The following is a 17,082-nucleotide window of genomic DNA, read 5'->3' on the forward strand; positions in this document are numbered from 1 at the left end:
TAAGCGTGATGACGCGATACTCACCAGCGGAATATCGGCGTCCGACTCAACAAGCAACATCGTAACGACATCCTTTATGACAAAGATGATGAGTATGCTATCGATCATACGGCGGCTTGACTGTCTGGCCAACCAGTGAGCCCGCGTAGGTGCGTAAAATCATAACTTTCGTCCCTTCTCCCTTCTCCCTTCTCAGCTGGAGCCAAGGCTTTCAGGCTGCGAAAGACGTTTTTCCAGTTCGTCTATCGAATGGTCGCATAACGATGGCTTCCAAACCCATCCTCATCTCCGGCGCTGGCGTCGCATCTCTTCTCCTTGCACAGTCACTACGCCGAGCTTCCATACCCTTTCAAATCTTTGAGCGTGACGCCTCGCCTTCTTTCCGCGCCCAAGGCTACCGGCTACGGCTATCAGCAGAAGGACTGGATGCTATAAAATCGGTCCTGTCACCCGCAGACTTCTCGACGTTCTGGGACGCCTGTGGTAAAACTGGTGGCAGCGGATTCGGCTCTCTAAATGCTGTCACTGGCGAGAATCTCTCACAGGACTCAGGACCGCCCAAGGCTGTGGATCAAGAAGCCAAAGGCGGGTCCTTGAGCTTGCAAAGCCGCGGTGACAAGGTTGTGGGTATTGCGAGAGGCGAGATGCGCCGGCTGTTCATGACCGGATGCGAGCCGTTCATTAAGTGGTCCCACAACGTGACTGGCTACGAACTGACAGCGTCCGGAGTACATGCCATCTTTGCGGACGGGTCCATGTCTGAGGAAGGCGAAATGCTCGTTGGCGGTGAGGGCATGTATTCTAAAGTCGCTCAGCAGCTCTCTCAGGGTCGCCTCAAAGTCTTCGATACAGGGGCAAGGGGTATCCATGGCCAAGCTCCCACCACCGCGTTCAAAGATCTTGGTGAAGGTGTCTGGCGACTGATTGATGACACCAGGTCAGACGGGAGAGTCTTTGTCATCACTAATGTAAGACCGAATGATATGGACGACCCTAACGTACAGTTTGGCTGGACAATGTGTGGACAGCCAGGTGTCATCAAGCCGCCGAATGAGAACTTCACCATCATCGGAAAACCAGCGGCAGATATCGCCAAATCGATCACAGCGCAGTGGCATCCCCGTGTGAAGCCGCTCTTTGACCACATGGTCGAGTCTGAGGCTGCCTTCTGGAAGATCACCTGTTCCACACCGAGCGGTGTCCCTGAGTGGCCGAATGAGCCGCGAGTGACCGTTATAGGTGATGCCGTTCACAGTATGACGCCAGCCGGCGGCATCGGAGCGAACACCGCGGTGCGGGACTCGGGGGTGCTGGGACGGCTATTGACGGAGTCTGGCGGCCTTGCCAACGGCGTGACTGCTGCTTACGAGAAGGAGATGAGGGTCTACGGAAGCGAGGCAGTGAAGGCAAGCTACAATCAGGCGAAGAATCAGTTCGGAGTTGTGATTGACGAGACGACATCTGCCATCGTATGACCTGCCTTATGCACGAGTCGCTTTGCAATCGCAGTCGTTTTGATAGACCTAGATATGTAGCTACCCAACGCTGTACAGAAGCTAGATTTGAGTGGGCTACTTTCACCGGTCATCGCCAGCTTCTACGTTCATGGCGGCCGCTTGACATCCGACAAGCCATCCAAGTCCATGTGGTCATCCTGCTGATTCGCGCGTCTTCTACGACCACCCACCTTCCGCGTCATCTTCGCTTCGACCAGTTTGCTCTTCAGGCTAGCATCAATGGCATCTTCGTCGGCGCCACCCAACACACCCCCACCTTCAAGCAGGGCTAATGCCTTGCTCAACAGATCGCTTGCCAGCGGATCCTGCGGAGACATTGCAAGCCCCTCATGGAGAGCGACAGTGGCCTCGAATGGCTGTTCCAGCTCCAACAGCACCAAGCCTTTCGAAGCGAAGACGCCACAATCCCGCAGACCCAGCCGGATAACCTCCTCGAACTGCTCGAGCGCTTCTTGCAGTCGTCCGGCTCGCCGCAGGGCATGCGCCAAGTTCAACCTCGTTTCACGGTACTGATGTGCGGGCGCCTGGCTCTCCTCCGCTAGGCTGAGCGCCAGGTCGAATTGCCGTATCGCGCCGTCATTATCGCCTTCTTTGTAGGAGCATACTCCGAACTCGTTCATAAGGAGAGGGTCCGTCCTACATAGCTGGTAGGCCGACGTTAGATATTCTCGAGCTATGGCCAAATTGTCCAGAGCGATCTCTTGCATGCCCAAGAACAGTTGCGGTAAGTGCGTGCCCTGGAATAGTCTAGCGGCCGTGCTGTACGCAGCAATGGCTTGATCACCCTCGCCTTCTGCGGCGAACGTATGTGCGAACCCTATCCAGGCTGGTCCGAAATGGGGGTCCATAAGCGACGCTTTGGAGAAGTAAGACCGTGCTTCTGGGATGCGATTTGTGTTGAGATAGTATGTCCCAACCGCAAGCCATGTGCAAGGCTCGTTCGAATGCGTATCTGCAAGGTCATGCGAGAGGGCGAAAAGAGCGTTTGTGTGGTTGAGCTGGTATAAGAGCGCGATATGTAAGGGTAGGCAGGCAAAGTTGTAGGGATCATTATCCAAGATGGAGGACGTAAGGGCGAGCGCAGCCTCGAAACAGGATGAGGTGAACAGCATATCCGCTTTGGCGAGCAAGATATCCGGGTTCGAGGCCAGGTGATAGTGCGTAGATAGCGTTTCGATCGCCGTGTTAAATTCGTCGAGGCGCGCATACTTCGACAGTCTAGTGATGTAGAGATTCCGCGCAAATGCCGATGCTTCCTCTGCGTCACCGCTCTGTTCCGGTGAGGTTGCTCGTATGTTGTCGAAGTTAAGACTCTCCAGGAACGCCCACTCTTCGCCAGGACTCATTAGCGAGTTCTTCATAAGCTGGTCAAATGCCTCGAAGCACTGCACATCGATCCGCACTGCATCTTTATAACACTCCTTGGCTCGCTCAAACGCATTCTGCTTGGCGAAGCATAGGCCACGAAGATAGCACATCCCGGCTTCACACTCTATGCTGCTACGGTCTTCGAGGTCACGCTCTTCGCTCCGATCTGCCCGCTCTATCCTGCTGGGAAGCTTGGCCTTGCCACCCTGCTTACTTTGCAAGCCATTCGTTACCGCTTGCAACTTTCGCCGCGAGGAATCTGCCGTCGTAAGAAGGTGGGCCGGACTCTTCTCGCCCAGGATCGCGAGTGCATCCTCGCACCTGTTCTGCTTGATGTAACAGTGCGCGGCGAGGTATCGCGCTGCGGGCTGTCGCTGTAGCAAGCTGGGGTTTGAAACAAGAGCGAGAGCGCGGGTGTAGTTGCCGGCTTCGAATTCCAGTCTTGCGAGGACAAGAGCATCCTCGGGAGAGTCTAAGATACGTTTAGCGAGCAGGCGAGTGTGGTACGTAGCAGTGGTACGGACTTGTCAAGCAGAACAGCTTCTCTGCGAGGAAGATGGCAGAGCCGTGTTGATGCTTGTTTACTGCGGATTGTACCCAACTTCTCAAGAAGGCCTCCATTCTGTATCACCCAGGAGCATCACGGAAGTGTGACTTCACCATCAAAGAAATGCTTGACACCGCTGCACCTGCCTCTTGTGAGAACAACATTGTATTGCATACGGCGTGGCCGAAACGTACCTGCGTGGAGGAAGTTCCCCGTTGCTGTTTCAAGCTGCGCAGACCAACCACGCAGCCGAGACGAGCCGATTCGCCCTTGCGTTGGCGCCGTGTCGGCCTTTAGGCTATCATATCACTCTAGCTCCGGTAACTCCTACGAGTACGTTCGTTACCACTCTTGCGACTTTCATGTTTGTGAAGGCCGGGTACTGTCTCATCTTCTATTGACCGTTCCACCGGGAACATTTCGGTGTTAGCTCTTTAGTCGTCTTCCCTTCGATTCGCCCGCAATATTACATTGATAGTGCTGGACCATCAGCATGTCAGAGCGCAAGGTACGTTCGAGGGGTCGGTAGAGAACATTGCAGAGACCATCGCTAATCGTCTTATCCAAGGTCTTGAGTAAATACTATCCCCCAGACTTCGATCCCTCAGCCATCGAACGGCGGCGCAAACCGAAGCAGACCGGCCCAAAGCGACAAGATGTGCGCCTTATGGCTCCTTTCAGCATGCGCTGCAACAGTTGTGGCGAATACATCTACAAAGGGCGCAAGTTCAACGCCCAAAAAGAGACCACCGATGAAAAGTACTACTCGATCACGATCTTCCGCTTTTACATCAAGTGCACGCGATGCAGCGCGCAGATCACTTTCAAAACCGATCCAAAGCACCAAGACTATGAGTGCGAGAAAGGCGCTAGACGTAACTTTGAGCCATGGCGTGAGGCGAAGCTTGCCGAGGAGACCGAGGAGGAGAGGCTGGATCGGCTAGAGCGGGAGGAGGCCGAGAGAGATGCGATGAAGGAGCTGGAAAAGAAGACCGAGGATGCAAAGACTGAGATGGCGATTGCAGACGCACTAGATGATGTGCGAAGGCGAAACGCTATGCGAGAGCGTGCGGATGTAGACGGCGCGATCTCTAGCGTCTCGGTGCCGACAAAGGATGACGAGGCGGAAAGGGTGGAAAGAGAGATTGAGGAGCAAGCTAGGCTTGCGTTTCAGAGTGGCACCGGCGAGAAGGTACGGAGGCTCGACGAGGAGATAGAGATGCCGGACGATGATGATGCTGTGCCGCGCGTAGACAGTACACGCACCTCGGAGGAGCAAGCTATGCCGCCTCCATCTGCGTTTGAGCGCAAAGGCAGGAAGGAGAAGAAAGGGCCTCTGATTGCGGGCATCAAGAAGAAGGCACAAGAGCCTGTGCTTGGTTTGGCTGGCTATGGCTCAGACGATGATTGATATTGAAGACCTTCAAGATTCGTGAACAACCTTGCAATATCGAAAATCTCTTCCCACAAAGGCGCAGGCACTCCGCAGACTCGAACTATGCATTAAGCTTTGACGGCCAACAATCGTCCATGTGACAGCTCCTGCTAAGCCATCGGTCACTGAGACTTGCCTGGATATGTTTGACTTGGACTGCTTCCGGTTGGCATGATGTGGTGACTCTCTGCACGCACACTAGGCAGGACTGGTTTCTACTGGAGTTGAGATCATGAATACGCAGCCAATAAGCCATACGACTTTTAATGTCTCACCGTAGTTCGCACCTTCCAAAGCCGTCGACAAGAAGCTCACGCCCCACCCGCGCGCATCTGATTGGCGCCTTGCGCGTTGGCTCACGAGACATCCCTTTGCCGGCCATTGTTATTCCTCGCAACTCCATTTCCGACAATAGGTCGAGCGTCGACTTGATCATTCACGCATACAGTCACCATTCAACTCACCCTAGTCACTCCTTTTCCTGAAGCAACCTGTCGGCTTTGACAGCTCGACATACTGTTAAGCACTCTTCCTTTTAACGATACAATATTCTGAGACTTCGGATCGCTCAAGCAAGGCACAAACATAGCTCGAAAGAAGCACATGACTTCCTGCAGTAATTGGTGACATTCAAAACCAGCAGACGCGCGCACGCCATCGACCGCTGCATTGTTGTCACATCGACGTGCTACTGGCGCAGGCCGACAGGAACGAGCACGCCACACTGATACCGCAAGATTCTTTCACGATGAGGTTGCAGGCAGCCCTTGTCGCGCTCCCAGTCCTGGCCTCTGCTACGGTGTTCTGGCGTATGCCATGTCAGCGTACCGGCATAGGACGTCTTGACCCGTTGATGGATCCCGGCGAGATCGCTGACCATGTACACACCATTCACGGCGGCGGCAACTTTGGTCTCAACACAACTTATGAAGACCTCGCGCATCCCCCGGCTGGTCCGCAGAATTGCACGTCTTGCCAGGTCATTCAGGACAAGTCAGCGTACTGGACTCCGGCGCTGTACTTCATGAGGCCTAACGGCACGACCGAGCTTGTACATCAGGTGGGAGGTATGCTGGCATACTACGAAAAGACCTTCTCCGATGCTGTACCGTTTCCGGAAGGCTTCCGAATGCTTGCCGGCAACAGGAATGTTCGCAACTTCTCGGGCCCATTTCCCGATACGGACCAGTCAACGTGGCCCTGGGACGCCTCGGATCAGTTCTTCCTTGAGCAGCGCGCCCTAGGGTTCAACTGCCTGCACTACGCCACGGCTCCTGAACCATCGCTTTACCGCCATGAAATGCCGAACAAGACATTCATGGACACTACATGTACGAATGGCTTGCGGTTGGAGCTCGCTTTTCCGACCTGTGGTAACGGATCGCTGGACTCAAGCGATCACCAATCTCACATGAGGTATCCCAGCGTGATCAATGGCGGTAATTGTCCGACGGGCTTTGACGTTCACTTTCCATATCTGCATTACGAGACGATCTGGAACACGCAAGACTTCGCATACGAGGACGGCGAGTTCGTATTCTCCAATGGCGATCCTGTAGGAACCGGCTACCATGGCGACTTTATCATGGGCTGGGAGTCCAGTGGTTATTTGGGACAAGCCATGCAGGAATGCACAAACTCGTCGGGACAAGTACAGGATTGTCCGCTCTTCACCACACGGGGAGATGAGGCCAACTTCTGCAACTTCACTGTGCCGGAGGTGCTTGTGCACGACAATTCCTTAGCTCTCGGTACCGGCTTACCAGGCGGTGTGCCAATTCAGTCAGGTCCTGCGCCTGCGGCAGCGTATCCTGACGCGGGCCACGGCAGCCCAAGAACGAGCTCAATCCCGTCAGCCTCTGCAGCCACTTCCGGCACTCTGTCTACCACAGCTTCTCCTGAAGTCACTGCCACGTCAGGATATGACACTGCTGCCGACTCCGCAACTGATGGCGCTAAAGGCCCGGTCGATATCGCGCACAACAGACTGGATGGTCCCATCACAAGTGCAAGCGCTGCTCCAACGCTTCGTCCCGTAACACGGATGCTACCCACCACCACTACAACAACGTACACTGTGGGCAGTAACGAGGTGGTAGAGCTTGTCCTAGTCGAGGATTATGTCACAATTACTACCACGCTTGCAGCGTCAGCGACTGCTGCCAAGAAGCGCCACCTGCAGAAGCATGTCCATCACACGGCGCATGGTATTGAGTGGCCAGGGTGGTCCAACAGGGTTCTATTATCTGAGCAACAGCGCAAGATATTGGATATACCAGACTTTAGCGATCGCTGACAATGATATGGCGATTGAAGCTGACGATGGGAAGCCGGCGAGATGTTGCAGTCCATGGACCGCTAGAAGTGTCATCAGGCTGGCCTGGTGCGCCTAGTGTGCACAGTTGCAGTCCTGGCAGTACATGTAGCTGCTCTGGCCAGCGCCGGCAGTGTACTATGCACAGCCTCACCTTTCCGCGAAGTGTCCTTGTCTGCCACATTATTGCCTGTTCAGGTGGAGTCTGTTAGGCTCGGCCGAAACCGTGTTGTCAAACGCCGGGTGTGGCGTTCGCGGCCGAGCGAGCGAACTCGTGCTGAACCTTCACTTCGCAGTCACACTTTCAACGTACTCTCGTAGTCTCAGCGACCTGCTCTTACTGGCAGTTGCCATCAAAGATTGGTCACACATCGTCCTGCCCAAGTGAGTCAGTAAGGATGGCCGCTTTAGCGTCCCGCTACTCATGCAAGTACTTCACAATGAGCTGAAGTGGCAAAGCGCATAGTTCAGGCTCCAATGTCTTGGAAGATACTGGGTATATAATGTGTCCTTACAGCTGCTACTACTCGATCGGTTGTATAAAGTATTTCCTTCTTGTCATTTGACCTCCCAGAGATATTGCATTCGAGACAACGCCCGTGACTGAAGCCGGAACGTTCGAGGCAACAGAATTGACGACCCACAGGCTACATCAGGATGGACTTTCGGCGGTTGTCGCGTATGATGCCAGCTCCTACGATGAGTGTCAACAGCACAGAGGTACCGGAACTCAGTAATCTACCACCTAACATCCTCGATGCATTAATACCGGGCTACAGTCTCATCTCAGGCTACGTGGCAGTGTACCTCGGACTGGACATTTCTGTATTCGTATCAATTGGTGTCATCTTCTTCGCAGTCACCAAAGGTTGGCAGTACCTGCGAGGATGGGCGGAGAGAGCTTTCAGCGCCGTCTTCATGTCCTCCGTCTACATCGATGAGCATGACGACCTATTCGACATGGTCATGGCGTGGCTGGCTGCACACCAGGCAGCAAGCTCTCGCAGTAGGAAAATGCGGGCCAAGACGCAACGCGGATCAAGAGCGGAGGATGCGTACGACGCATCTGCAGACGATGCTCTAGATGAGAACGGTATGTTCAACTTCAACAAGTGGTCTGCACGAACGCCGCCACGCTTCGAACCATACTACGGCCGACAGTTCGTCTGGCACAAAGGTAATATTTTCTGGTTCAGGCGGTCTTTGCGATCTAGCGAAGGTCAACGGGTGCAGGTAAGCTTTGGAAACGTACAGGAAGACGACATCATTCAGCTTGATTGTATCGGCCGGAGCATAGAACCAATCCAAGATCTGCTGCGGACCGTGAAGATATGGTCGTCCAACAGAGAGAGTGGAATGACCACCATCCGTCACCCCACGCCTAAGGATAGGGCTCGGTTCGCTGGAACCTGGGCGAAGACTTCCGCACGACCCTCTCGTCCAATGAGCACAGTCATCCTAGATGCCGAGCAGAAGAACATGATTATCAAGGACATGAATGAATATCTGCATCCGGCAAGCCCGAGGTGGTACGCCACTCGCGGCATTCCGTACCGACGCGGGTATCTTTTTCACGGACCACCCGGGACAGGCAAGACGAGCTTGTCGTTTGCTTTAGCTGGTATTTTCGGTCTGGAGATATACGCCATCAGCCTGCAGGAGCCGAGCTTGACCGAAGGCGACCTGATGCAGTTGTTCAACGGTCTCCCACGGCGCTGTATTGTTCTGCTGGAGGATGTAGATGCTGCGGGCCTAACGCGCGACGGCGCAAGCGAGGACGGTAGCAAGACTCTTGGTCGACGAGGCAAGAAAGAAGGCGACGGCAAAGACGCCGGTGAGGAGAAAAAGCAAGACCCTCAAGACAAACCCAAGAAGGACGAAGAGTTCACCCTAAAAGATCTTGCCAAAGAGCTAAAGTCCATTTGCGCTCCACGTCAAGCTCCGCGAGGTAGAGGTGTTGCTCCGAGCAACGATCCTACTTCGACCACCCAAGGTGGCGGAGGGGGTGTTTCGCTATCTGGCTTGCTTAACGCAATCGACGGCGTGGCGACGCACGAAGGCCGTGTGCTGATCATGACAACAAACCATCCGGAACTACTCGATCCAGCCCTTGTAAGACCCGGCAGAGTAGACCGGAAGGTCGAGTTCCGCTTGGCGATGAAGGAGCAAATCCGCGAGCTCTTCGTCAGAATGTACGCCGCCAGCGACAAGTACGTCTCGGCATATGTAGCCGCAAACGGTGCTGCGACTTACACACCGGGCATTAAGAACGTTGCAAACGGACATGCGAAGGGTCCTGCAGCTCCTGAGAATCAGCTCGAGGCACAGTCCCAGGCTGACCTGGAAGACCTGGCTGTAGAATTCGCCAGCCATGTGCCAGACGATACATTCACGCCGGCGGAGGTGCAGAATTTGCTCATGAGGTACAAGAAAGAGCCTAAGACGGCATTGGCGATGGTGCAGTCATGGATGGAAGAGACATTGGCGGAGAAGGAGAAACCAGGTGACGGAGACGGCGACGTTGCTGCTTCGAAGATCATTACGAACGCAGACAATGGAAGATAATGTGAAACGACACGACGCCGAGATTGTAAGATAGCTTTCACAATAGCATAGTTCAGTCGTCATACCTGTGAAGAAACGCAACCTTTGCTTGATAAGTGGCCACACACGGTAGATGTAACTTTGCAAACTCATGCGACCGTATCGGACAACTGATACTTGTAGACCGAAAAGGTGCTTCGCTTACTGCACCCATTCAAACCGCTGTGGCTGCAGCCAGTTCGCAACTTGAAGCACGCTACGCCACGCCCCGTTGCATATGATATTATCACAACCTCTAGTTCTCGTGCAGGAGCTGGACGTAAGTGTCGTCCTTCTCCGCCGGCTCAGCGTCCTCCGCCTTCTTGTGACCAAGACCTTCCTTCCTGTACGCGGCAGCGTACGGATTGAGGCGCAGGAGTACCTGCCTGTTCACGAGCGGGTTCTTCTTCTGCACCACACCACGCTTGCTGATGGCACCGCCCTTGACTGGACGTAGCACGCTCTGCACCTCGGAGCTGTTGATGAGCTTTGCGAGATCTGCCTGCGCCACGAGATTGGACGGCAGCAAGAAGTCCCTCTTCATCTCGGACGGCTCGGTTTGGCTGCCGTAGATGGTATCGAGTGCAGCGAAGGCAGATGACGTCCAGACGACGAAGCGGCCGAGGTGTCCGCCAGGGGCAAGTTGTAAGAGGTTGAGAGCGTAGACCGTGCAAGTCTCAACACCCGGGATGTTGCGGAAGGCGAGGACGAGGTCCTTGCCATCCTTCTCCGGGTCATAGACGATGAGCGGACCACGGCGTTGCTTGTGGCGCCGGCCTCTGAGCTTGCCCTTGCCAGCGCGCAGCTTGCGGCTATTCTTGACCTTCTCAAGCTCCGGTCCAGCGCCCACAGACTCGAGTATCTTCACAGCCTGGCTTGTCTTCTTGACGGCGCCGTCGGCGAAGACAGTGCTGGAAACAACGAGTGGAACTTCAGGGACGGTCATGATGTGGTGGCCGCGGGCCAGGAGCAGGGCAGCCGAGGAGGAAGCTGCTATGGCGGAAGCGGTTGCGAAGCGTTTCTGGCCGAGGTTGACCTTCTGATGCCACTTGCGCCAGACCTTGGTGGGAGCAAACATGCGGCCGGAGCGACACTGGTTACCGAACGCGGCTTGACCGGCACGGTGAGTACCACCTCCCGAGACACGCGGAATACGAGCGACAGCACGGCCTGAACAGATATTAGTATACATATTACAACAGCCAGTGTATAGATCTCTATGCGTCCCCTCCGCCTCTTTTCGTAAAGGATTCCCACGTACCGGTACCCCAAGACTCTGCACTAGTCTGGTGGCCTGCTTTCTCGCTCACAGCGTACGGCTGCCTCCTGTTCTTCGCCATGCCGGTATGCACGCTCCTGGAAGACTATTAGCATTCTTAACCACTCCTGTATGAGCCCGGCGTTGCGTACTGGACAATGTCCGGGCGGATGGGTGCCTTGAAGACATTGGGTAGCGGATGGCTGTCCTCGGTGGCAGTACCATCAGCACCGTAGATGGTGACAGTTGGGCGACTCATTGTTGCGGTGTTGTCGTGGTCTTCTTCGCCAGTGCTAATGCGTGCTGTGAAGCTTCGTCGTGTAAGTGATGGTTTCACTTATGGACCGTGCGCAGTGGGTGTCTTGGCGGTCGTTGGCGGAACTGCTCCGCGCTCACATGCGTGTCGAGCTTCCCTTTCCTCGTTGCCAATGTTCAAGACTCACACACTCCACGAACATTGTAGTAGCTATGCCGCCTCAGTGATTGGCCGATCATGGCTTCACCTCCCTACGGCGGTATTACGTCGCCACCAGCTGGCTCGCCTCTTGCGCTACCAGGCCAACGACAGCGACCAACCCTAGCTCTTCCGACGGGTATCAAGTCGCGCAAACCGTCAGTAGCCAGCGCAATATCTTCAGCGCACCCTCTCCGTCAGACTTCCTTCCCACCCCCTGACAGCCTCGAAGCCCAACATGCGCTCGCCGAGGACAATATGCTGGCGCAGTATTCGCCCTCCGCCACCGGATCTATGGATGACTTCAGCGATGACCTCGACGTCGAAAGCGCTATCAGCATCCCTGCAACGGATGGTGGGCTCGCTTCTTCGGCAACGAAGCGCAAACGGGGTGCCGAAAAGGGCAAGCGGGGACGGCCGCCCAAGTATCGAGGCGTGAACGGAGACGATGGACGGCTACAACGTCGGGCATTCACGGGAGGCGCACCTTCCATCGTCACTGCCGAGGATGCTGGCGAAGTTGACGAAGAAGACGACTTCGAAGAAGGCACGACCGGTGGCCCTGGCGGTGGACGTCTGCCACTGTACGAAGGTGGGCAAATGACACCCGCAGAACAAGAAGCCGAGCGGAAACGCAAGGCGGCCTTCTACGAGAGCGTGTCGGAGGAGCACAAGCACCGATTCAATACATTCGGACGGGCGAAGCTGAAGACCGCGGATGTGAGGAAGCTGGTCAATCAGACGTTGAGTCAGAGCGTGCCGCAGAACGTTGTCTTGGTCGTCAGCGCTTATGCGAAGATGTGGGCTGGCATGATGATTGAGGACGCGAGACAGGTGCAGAGGGAGTGGGAAGCCGTGGCGGACAAAAGAGCGGATGGCGAGCCGAATAGGGCGTGGCGGAGGCTGCAAAAGACTGCCGACGAGAAGGAGAACGCTGGCGAAACTGGCGAGGTCCGTAGCGCGAACGCAGAAGGCGCGCAGCCTGTCGCGCTTGTAAATGGAAGCGAGGCCGTTGCGAACGAGCCTACGTCTCCGGACAATCGCAGTACGGTCAATGGTACTAAGCACGAGAATCCGAAGGACCACAGCAAGAAAGACTTAAAAGGCAGCAATGGCGACTCTGTGGAAGCATTACTTGTACCGCTAGGTGGCGCTGGTGGGCTCGAAGCCGAAATTGAGGAGTGTGATCTTGGTCCGCTGCTTCCGGACCATCTGCGTGAAGCGCTCAGACGGTACAGAAAACGCCATGCTGGCGGATCGGTGGGCTTCACCGGACTGAGTCTTGAAGGCAGAGAGAATACTGCACCCAGAATGGGCGGGAGGCGGTTGTTTAGGTGACATGAGTGAAGCACATCCCGAGTTCTTTTAGCGTGGCGTTGGTGGTCGAAAGGTAGTACTGTGATTAGGAACCACAGATTCTTTACGACGTTAGTATAGTCAATGTCGCGACGAGTTTCGCAATGCGACGTAGTCACCGTGATTATGGCGGGGTCCAGGATTAACAGCACACCGAAGGTTTGAAGAAGTTGGTTTACGCGACTCCGATGGAGAACGCGTCGGCTTCTTCCGCTCCTTCTGTTTGCTAACCTTGCGAATCGCCACGCCAGCCCATCATCGTTATGTGACAATATCATCAGATCGTTCGGAGATGAATCGATGGCCAAAAAAGCATCGCTGGCGACGGCTAGGGTTGTGCCCGTTATCCTGGCGTTCATCGTTGCCTATGTCTCCTACGTGGTCGTCGGTCCGCTCAGTATCAACTACCTCATCAACGGGCCGAGAGTGCGTATTGCTGCCGGCATCGCACTCCCGATTATATGGTTCTTCCTCCTTCTACCGGTGGCAGCTACATATCTCCGACTATTGCTCGTCGTCTCTCGAAATCCTGGCTATACCGAGCTCGGTGATGCTGATGGTACCGCTGCGAGGAAGGAGCCGCCACCAGAGTTTTGGATGAGAGATGTCTTCGCATGCGATCAGAGGGGCCTGCCTGTCTGGTGTCAATATTGTCGCAATTGGAAGCCCGATCGCGCACATCACAGTCAGGATGCCGGAAGGTGTACGCTCAAGATGGATCATTTCTGTCCGTGGTATGCGACTCGAGCACCAGCTGCTTTATACCAGTATCAGTCATACAGAATATCTGCTGATTCAATGACAGGGTAGGCGGAGTGGTCGGCGAACGATCCGTCAACTTCTTTCTGCAGTTTCTCTTCTATGCTACGCTGCTGGCGGCCTACGGTACTGCTTTGCTGGGATACTTTGTTCATGAAAGCCGAGCGGATGTGCAAATCAACGTCGCGCTCGGTCTGGCTGGATTCTTCTTATTATTCACACTAGGCATGGTGGTGAACAGCTTTTTCCTCGTGTCGCGTAACACGACCACCATCGAGAACATCGACAATAGAGGTCGGACGATGCTGCTAGCAGTTCTCCTGCCGCCTGAGCTACAGCCCACCCAATACCCAAGCAGTGCGGGTTTAATTCTGCCAGCATCCGCGAGTCTGAATGGCCCTTATGATGCCGGCAGCGACAACGGACCGCCTCGGACTGGTGAACATCCCGTAACGTCCGAGATCGATGACCCATCTCACAGTAGTTATTTCACCAACAACAGTGGCACGAATTGGGCGTTGAGACGTGCATCACGATCCGAGTTTTGGAGAGGAACTGTGACATACCCGCTGTCACCGGCTGAGGGAAGGCCGCTACGAACTTTCGCCATACTAGAAACTCCGCCAGGTATGAATCCATGGGACTTGGGATCACCGTGGTGCAACATGAAAAACATCATGGGCAGTAAACTGCACCACTGGCTGCTACCACTCCGACATTCTCCTTGCTGCGATCATAGCTCGAACGTCTCCTTCTATCCGCTTGGCCCGCAATTCGAAGCCTTTCTGGACAGTGCTGGACTGGTGCAACGACCCAGCCGGCGCTATGACCCTGGTAGTCTCGTGACTTCGTCTCGTAGGAGCGCGACGCGGAAGCGGCGTCTGGGAGAAGGCTGGCAAAATGGAGAGAGACCGGACGGGTGGGTGAGTGAGAAGGCCGCTCGACGGGTGCTACGGCAGACACATCGTCGGGATGCCATGTGATGGGGAGCTTTACTGATGCGTACAAGCGAGGCGTATGGCATGACATGGATATGCAATGTCGAGTAGACGGTTAACAGGTCTGATCGGTCTATCGCTGTTTACTCGGTAGAAGGTGCCGTGAGTTCCAACTCATACGCCCTGTGTATCTTTACCCTGCCCGCAGTGGGTGTTCGCTGAATTAGTGGCCTGCATGCAGTAAGTGCCTAGATGGGCGGTGAAGGTCACGAGGTGCGTCCACGGACTTGACGTAAAGCTGCAGTCTGCATTTGCATCGACCTTTACTCACATCCTCAACGCGGATCAGAAATGAGAGTCACTGACTGCCTTAGCAAAGATGAGGCACCCAGAAGCAGACGTTGGCCAGTCACGCCCCGAGTGCCGGATATTCTGGGATGGCGTTATGTATATGAGGATGCTGTGGTTCGCGGATTCGGCAGGTCTGATGGCTCATGCGTATCGCGGTGCCACAGTCTGCAAGTTGTTCGTGCGTTCTGCGGCTCGCGAGCAATCAACGGCAATTCAACGCGATGCTCGTTCAACAGAAACCACTGGGGATGAGGTGGTCGGAGGTGCATTAGAAGCAGGCGTTGGAGTTGCATTACATACTTTGAGACGCGGACGGAGGTTAATGAGCTGACAAGACTGTTCGTACGACTCACCCGCGTCAAGACGTCGTACGAGAGGCGCCCGCTAGGATTGGCGACGAGTAGAACCAGCATGCTGGAGATGGTAGGCAGACGAGATTGCTGCTGTGCTCATCTGGCAGCAGCACATTCCCTGGTACTCGGAGCTGTCTGGATGCATGCACGGCGTGCGTTTCCCAAATCCGAACCAAGATGCCGTTCGTGTAGGACGGCATCCAAGGCGCAGCGAGCATGCATTATGCATGTCATCCGGCGGTGATTTCCTAGTGCCGTTCATGATGGCTGTCCCTGTAACCCGCAACGTATTCCAGAGAAAGAGTGCCTTGGCTTGGTTCTAGCACCGCCTTGATAGCATGGGTACGAACGCGTCACAGGGCGGGCAGCTCACAATTGGGCGGAGTGTAGCTTGCCAGCTCCGCCTCAGGGCGCCGTCAAGACGCATTGCGCGCATTCAGCCACCAGACGGACAGCATATTTCACGGCGTCCCTCATCCGAGGGTTGCACGCGACAATGCAGCGAGTCAGCTGAGGAATGATCCGCAGATGCTCGGCCGACAAGCGATTGGGTGTTGCTGGTGCAAAATCTCTCCCAGGTAAAAACCATGTCATATTTTGTACTCAAGGGCCGCACGCTGTTAACAACCGTAAAGCCTGCTGGGTCCTACGTTTCATCAGCGCTCAAAGCGAGACGCCGCAGTCTCACTCAGTACAGTACTGTATGCCGAACGAGCCAATCGTGACCGCCACATCGAACGCTATCGGTCTGGCGCTGTGGCGTGACTCATGAGCGGGCCACAGGCCCGAGCGTACAGACCGCACGGGGTTACGGTACTAGGAGCCACCCAAAAGCTTCCGCAAACCCGAAGTGACGCCGGTCGCATAAGGCGTGCAGGTGTGCCACATCTTCTTGATCCTTCGGTGCCGAGACCGCAACTTGTGACAGTACTGTTGTCGCTAAATTCGTGAAGACCTTGTTGGAGACCTATCGGACATCAGGGTAGCTTTCTATGGCGTGCATACCTGTGTGAAGGTGTGGCCAGCTAGTCATACCGCACAACTCTTATTCTGCAGTTTGTTGCAGCACGATGCAACAATATTAGGTGGGGACATGCTTCGACCATCTTTGGCACTGACTCTTCATGCTGTGAATGCGACTAGGGAGCCATTGGCTGCTCCCGTCCCGCTGTCGCGCACACGCCGAACAAGGGTTTGATGGCGATACTGCGCGAGGTGTAGTTGCGACTTCTAGATGGCCGCGGGTACGCGGGTATGGTATTCGGAGGACACAGTACAGCAAAGATTGGGATACGACGCTCGATCTGATTGCTACAATCCATAGCCGCTAGGCGCCGACAATTGCGCCAGGTACAGATCGGCGACGATCTTGCATTTGTGAGAAATGGCCGAGAAGCTTGGACGCGGTACGTCAGATCTGCAGGCAGTCCCTGAGATGTCAAATCTAGCTTTTCGAGCTGGGCCCCTGTCACCGCTCACAGGCCAGACTGCATCTCTAGTTCAATTTCGGAGCCGATAACCGGGTATGGCCACGATTGGATGCATAAGCCCCTGCCGCCCAAGCGGTTGCGCGTTCGCTTCGCTAGCTGGAAGGTTTGCGGATATGGACTGCATGTGTAGTGCGGTGAACGCTGGGAACCGTACGTTCTGATGCTTCAGGGCGTGAACGTGTTGTGTGGGGACGTGGGAAGAGCTCCGGGTAAGCAGAAGTCTCCACCCGCTCAGTACAAAGAGCAACGCGGAGTTGTATGGAACAAACCTTGGAACGTCACCCAAGGGCATGGGCATCAAGCGCGGCGCTACCTTTGACCGCCAACCTTCTTCGCTGCTTGGGGCTGGTATAGGTCAA

General features: G+C 55.2%; 10 protein-coding genes across 10 annotated transcripts; 7 read left to right on the forward strand and 3 right to left on the reverse strand.

Annotated features, from left to right (window-relative positions):
- The first annotated feature begins 69 nt into the window (after positions 1–69).
- On the forward strand, positions 70–1,539 carry BAUCODRAFT_212083 (uncharacterized protein). Its single transcript, XM_007680699.1, has one exon. The coding sequence runs from the start codon at positions 264–266 to the stop codon at positions 1,473–1,475; it is 1,212 nt and encodes a 403-aa protein (XP_007678889.1). The 5' UTR covers positions 70–263; the 3' UTR covers positions 1,476–1,539.
- Positions 1,540–1,603: 64 nt separating this feature from the next.
- BAUCODRAFT_75049 (uncharacterized protein) lies at positions 1,604–3,506 on the reverse strand (the record flags this gene model as incomplete). The annotated part of the gene is made up of 2 exons (XM_007680615.1): positions 1,604–3,357; positions 3,410–3,506. The coding sequence occupies 2 exons, from the start codon at positions 3,504–3,506 to the stop codon at positions 1,604–1,606; spliced, it is 1,851 nt and encodes a 616-aa protein (XP_007678805.1).
- Positions 3,507–3,925: 419 nt separating this feature from the next.
- Positions 3,926–4,843, forward strand: BAUCODRAFT_26098 (uncharacterized protein; the record flags this gene model as incomplete). Its single annotated transcript, XM_007680362.1, has 2 exons — positions 3,926–3,940; positions 4,001–4,843. 2 exons carry the CDS (start codon positions 3,926–3,928, stop codon positions 4,841–4,843), a joined length of 858 nt encoding a protein of 285 aa, XP_007678552.1.
- Positions 4,844–5,657: 814 nt separating this feature from the next.
- Positions 5,658–6,737, forward strand: BAUCODRAFT_46702 (uncharacterized protein; the record flags this gene model as incomplete). The annotated part of the gene is made up of 1 exon (XM_007680529.1): positions 5,658–6,737. A coding segment is annotated over one exon (1,080 nt), but the record flags the coding sequence as incomplete, so codon positions are not given.
- A 1,143-nt stretch (positions 6,738–7,880) lies between these two features.
- Positions 7,881–9,746, forward strand: BAUCODRAFT_112384 (uncharacterized protein; the record flags this gene model as incomplete). The annotated part of the gene is made up of 2 exons (XM_007680700.1): positions 7,881–9,129; positions 9,484–9,746. 2 exons carry the CDS (start codon positions 7,881–7,883, stop codon positions 9,744–9,746), a joined length of 1,512 nt encoding a protein of 503 aa, XP_007678890.1.
- Positions 9,747–9,874: 128 nt separating this feature from the next.
- On the reverse strand, positions 9,875–11,281 carry BAUCODRAFT_567424 (uncharacterized protein; the record flags this gene model as incomplete). Its single annotated transcript, XM_007680701.1, has 3 exons — positions 9,875–10,934; positions 11,026–11,120; positions 11,175–11,281. 3 exons carry the CDS (start codon positions 11,279–11,281, stop codon positions 10,021–10,023), a joined length of 1,116 nt encoding a protein of 371 aa, XP_007678891.1. The 3' UTR covers positions 9,875–10,020.
- Positions 11,282–11,492: 211 nt separating this feature from the next.
- BAUCODRAFT_36305 (uncharacterized protein) lies at positions 11,493–12,984 on the forward strand. The gene has a single exon (XM_007680412.1). The coding sequence runs from the start codon at positions 11,516–11,518 to the stop codon at positions 12,812–12,814; it is 1,299 nt and encodes a 432-aa protein (XP_007678602.1). The 5' UTR covers positions 11,493–11,515; the 3' UTR covers positions 12,815–12,984.
- Positions 12,985–13,132: 148 nt separating this feature from the next.
- BAUCODRAFT_124601 (uncharacterized protein) lies at positions 13,133–14,574 on the forward strand (the record flags this gene model as incomplete). The annotated part of the gene is made up of 2 exons (XM_007680702.1): positions 13,133–13,566; positions 13,638–14,574. 2 exons carry the CDS (start codon positions 13,133–13,135, stop codon positions 14,572–14,574), a joined length of 1,371 nt encoding a protein of 456 aa, XP_007678892.1.
- Positions 14,575–14,678: 104 nt separating this feature from the next.
- On the forward strand, positions 14,679–15,238 carry BAUCODRAFT_212382 (uncharacterized protein). Its single transcript, XM_007680703.1, has 2 exons — positions 14,679–14,802; positions 14,909–15,238. Exons 1-2 carry the CDS (start codon positions 14,782–14,784, stop codon positions 15,209–15,211), a joined length of 324 nt encoding a protein of 107 aa, XP_007678893.1. The 5' UTR covers positions 14,679–14,781; the 3' UTR covers positions 15,212–15,238.
- A 998-nt stretch (positions 15,239–16,236) lies between these two features.
- BAUCODRAFT_36307 (uncharacterized protein) lies at positions 16,237–16,676 on the reverse strand. The gene has a single exon (XM_007680413.1). It carries the CDS (start codon positions 16,553–16,555, stop codon positions 16,373–16,375), a length of 183 nt encoding a protein of 60 aa, XP_007678603.1. The 5' UTR covers positions 16,556–16,676; the 3' UTR covers positions 16,237–16,372.
- Between the last annotated feature and the right edge of the window lie 406 nt (positions 16,677–17,082).

This window comes from Baudoinia panamericana, assembly GCF_000338955.1.
Source record: "Baudoinia panamericana UAMH 10762 unplaced genomic scaffold BAUCOscaffold_10, whole genome shotgun sequence".
Lineage (NCBI taxonomy): Eukaryota > Fungi > Ascomycota > Dothideomycetes > Mycosphaerellales > Teratosphaeriaceae > Baudoinia > Baudoinia panamericana.

Coding starts and splice junctions, on each gene's coding strand:
- BAUCODRAFT_212083 (XM_007680699.1), top strand. CDS start 264: ATGGCTTCCAAACCCATCCTCATCTCCGGCGCTGGCGTCGCATCTCTT.
- BAUCODRAFT_36305 (XM_007680412.1), top strand. CDS start 11,516: ATGGCTTCACCTCCCTACGGCGGTATTACGTCGCCACCAGCTGGCTCG.
- BAUCODRAFT_212382 (XM_007680703.1), top strand. CDS start 14,782: ATGGGCGGTGAAGGTCACGAG. Junction 14,803..14,908: donor TGGGCGGTGAAGGTCACGAG/GTGCGTCCACGG, acceptor GCCTTAGCAAAG/ATGAGGCACCCAGAAGCAGA.
- BAUCODRAFT_36307 (XM_007680413.1), bottom strand. CDS start 16,555: ATGGATTGTAGCAATCAGATCGAGCGTCGTATCCCAATCTTTGCTGTA.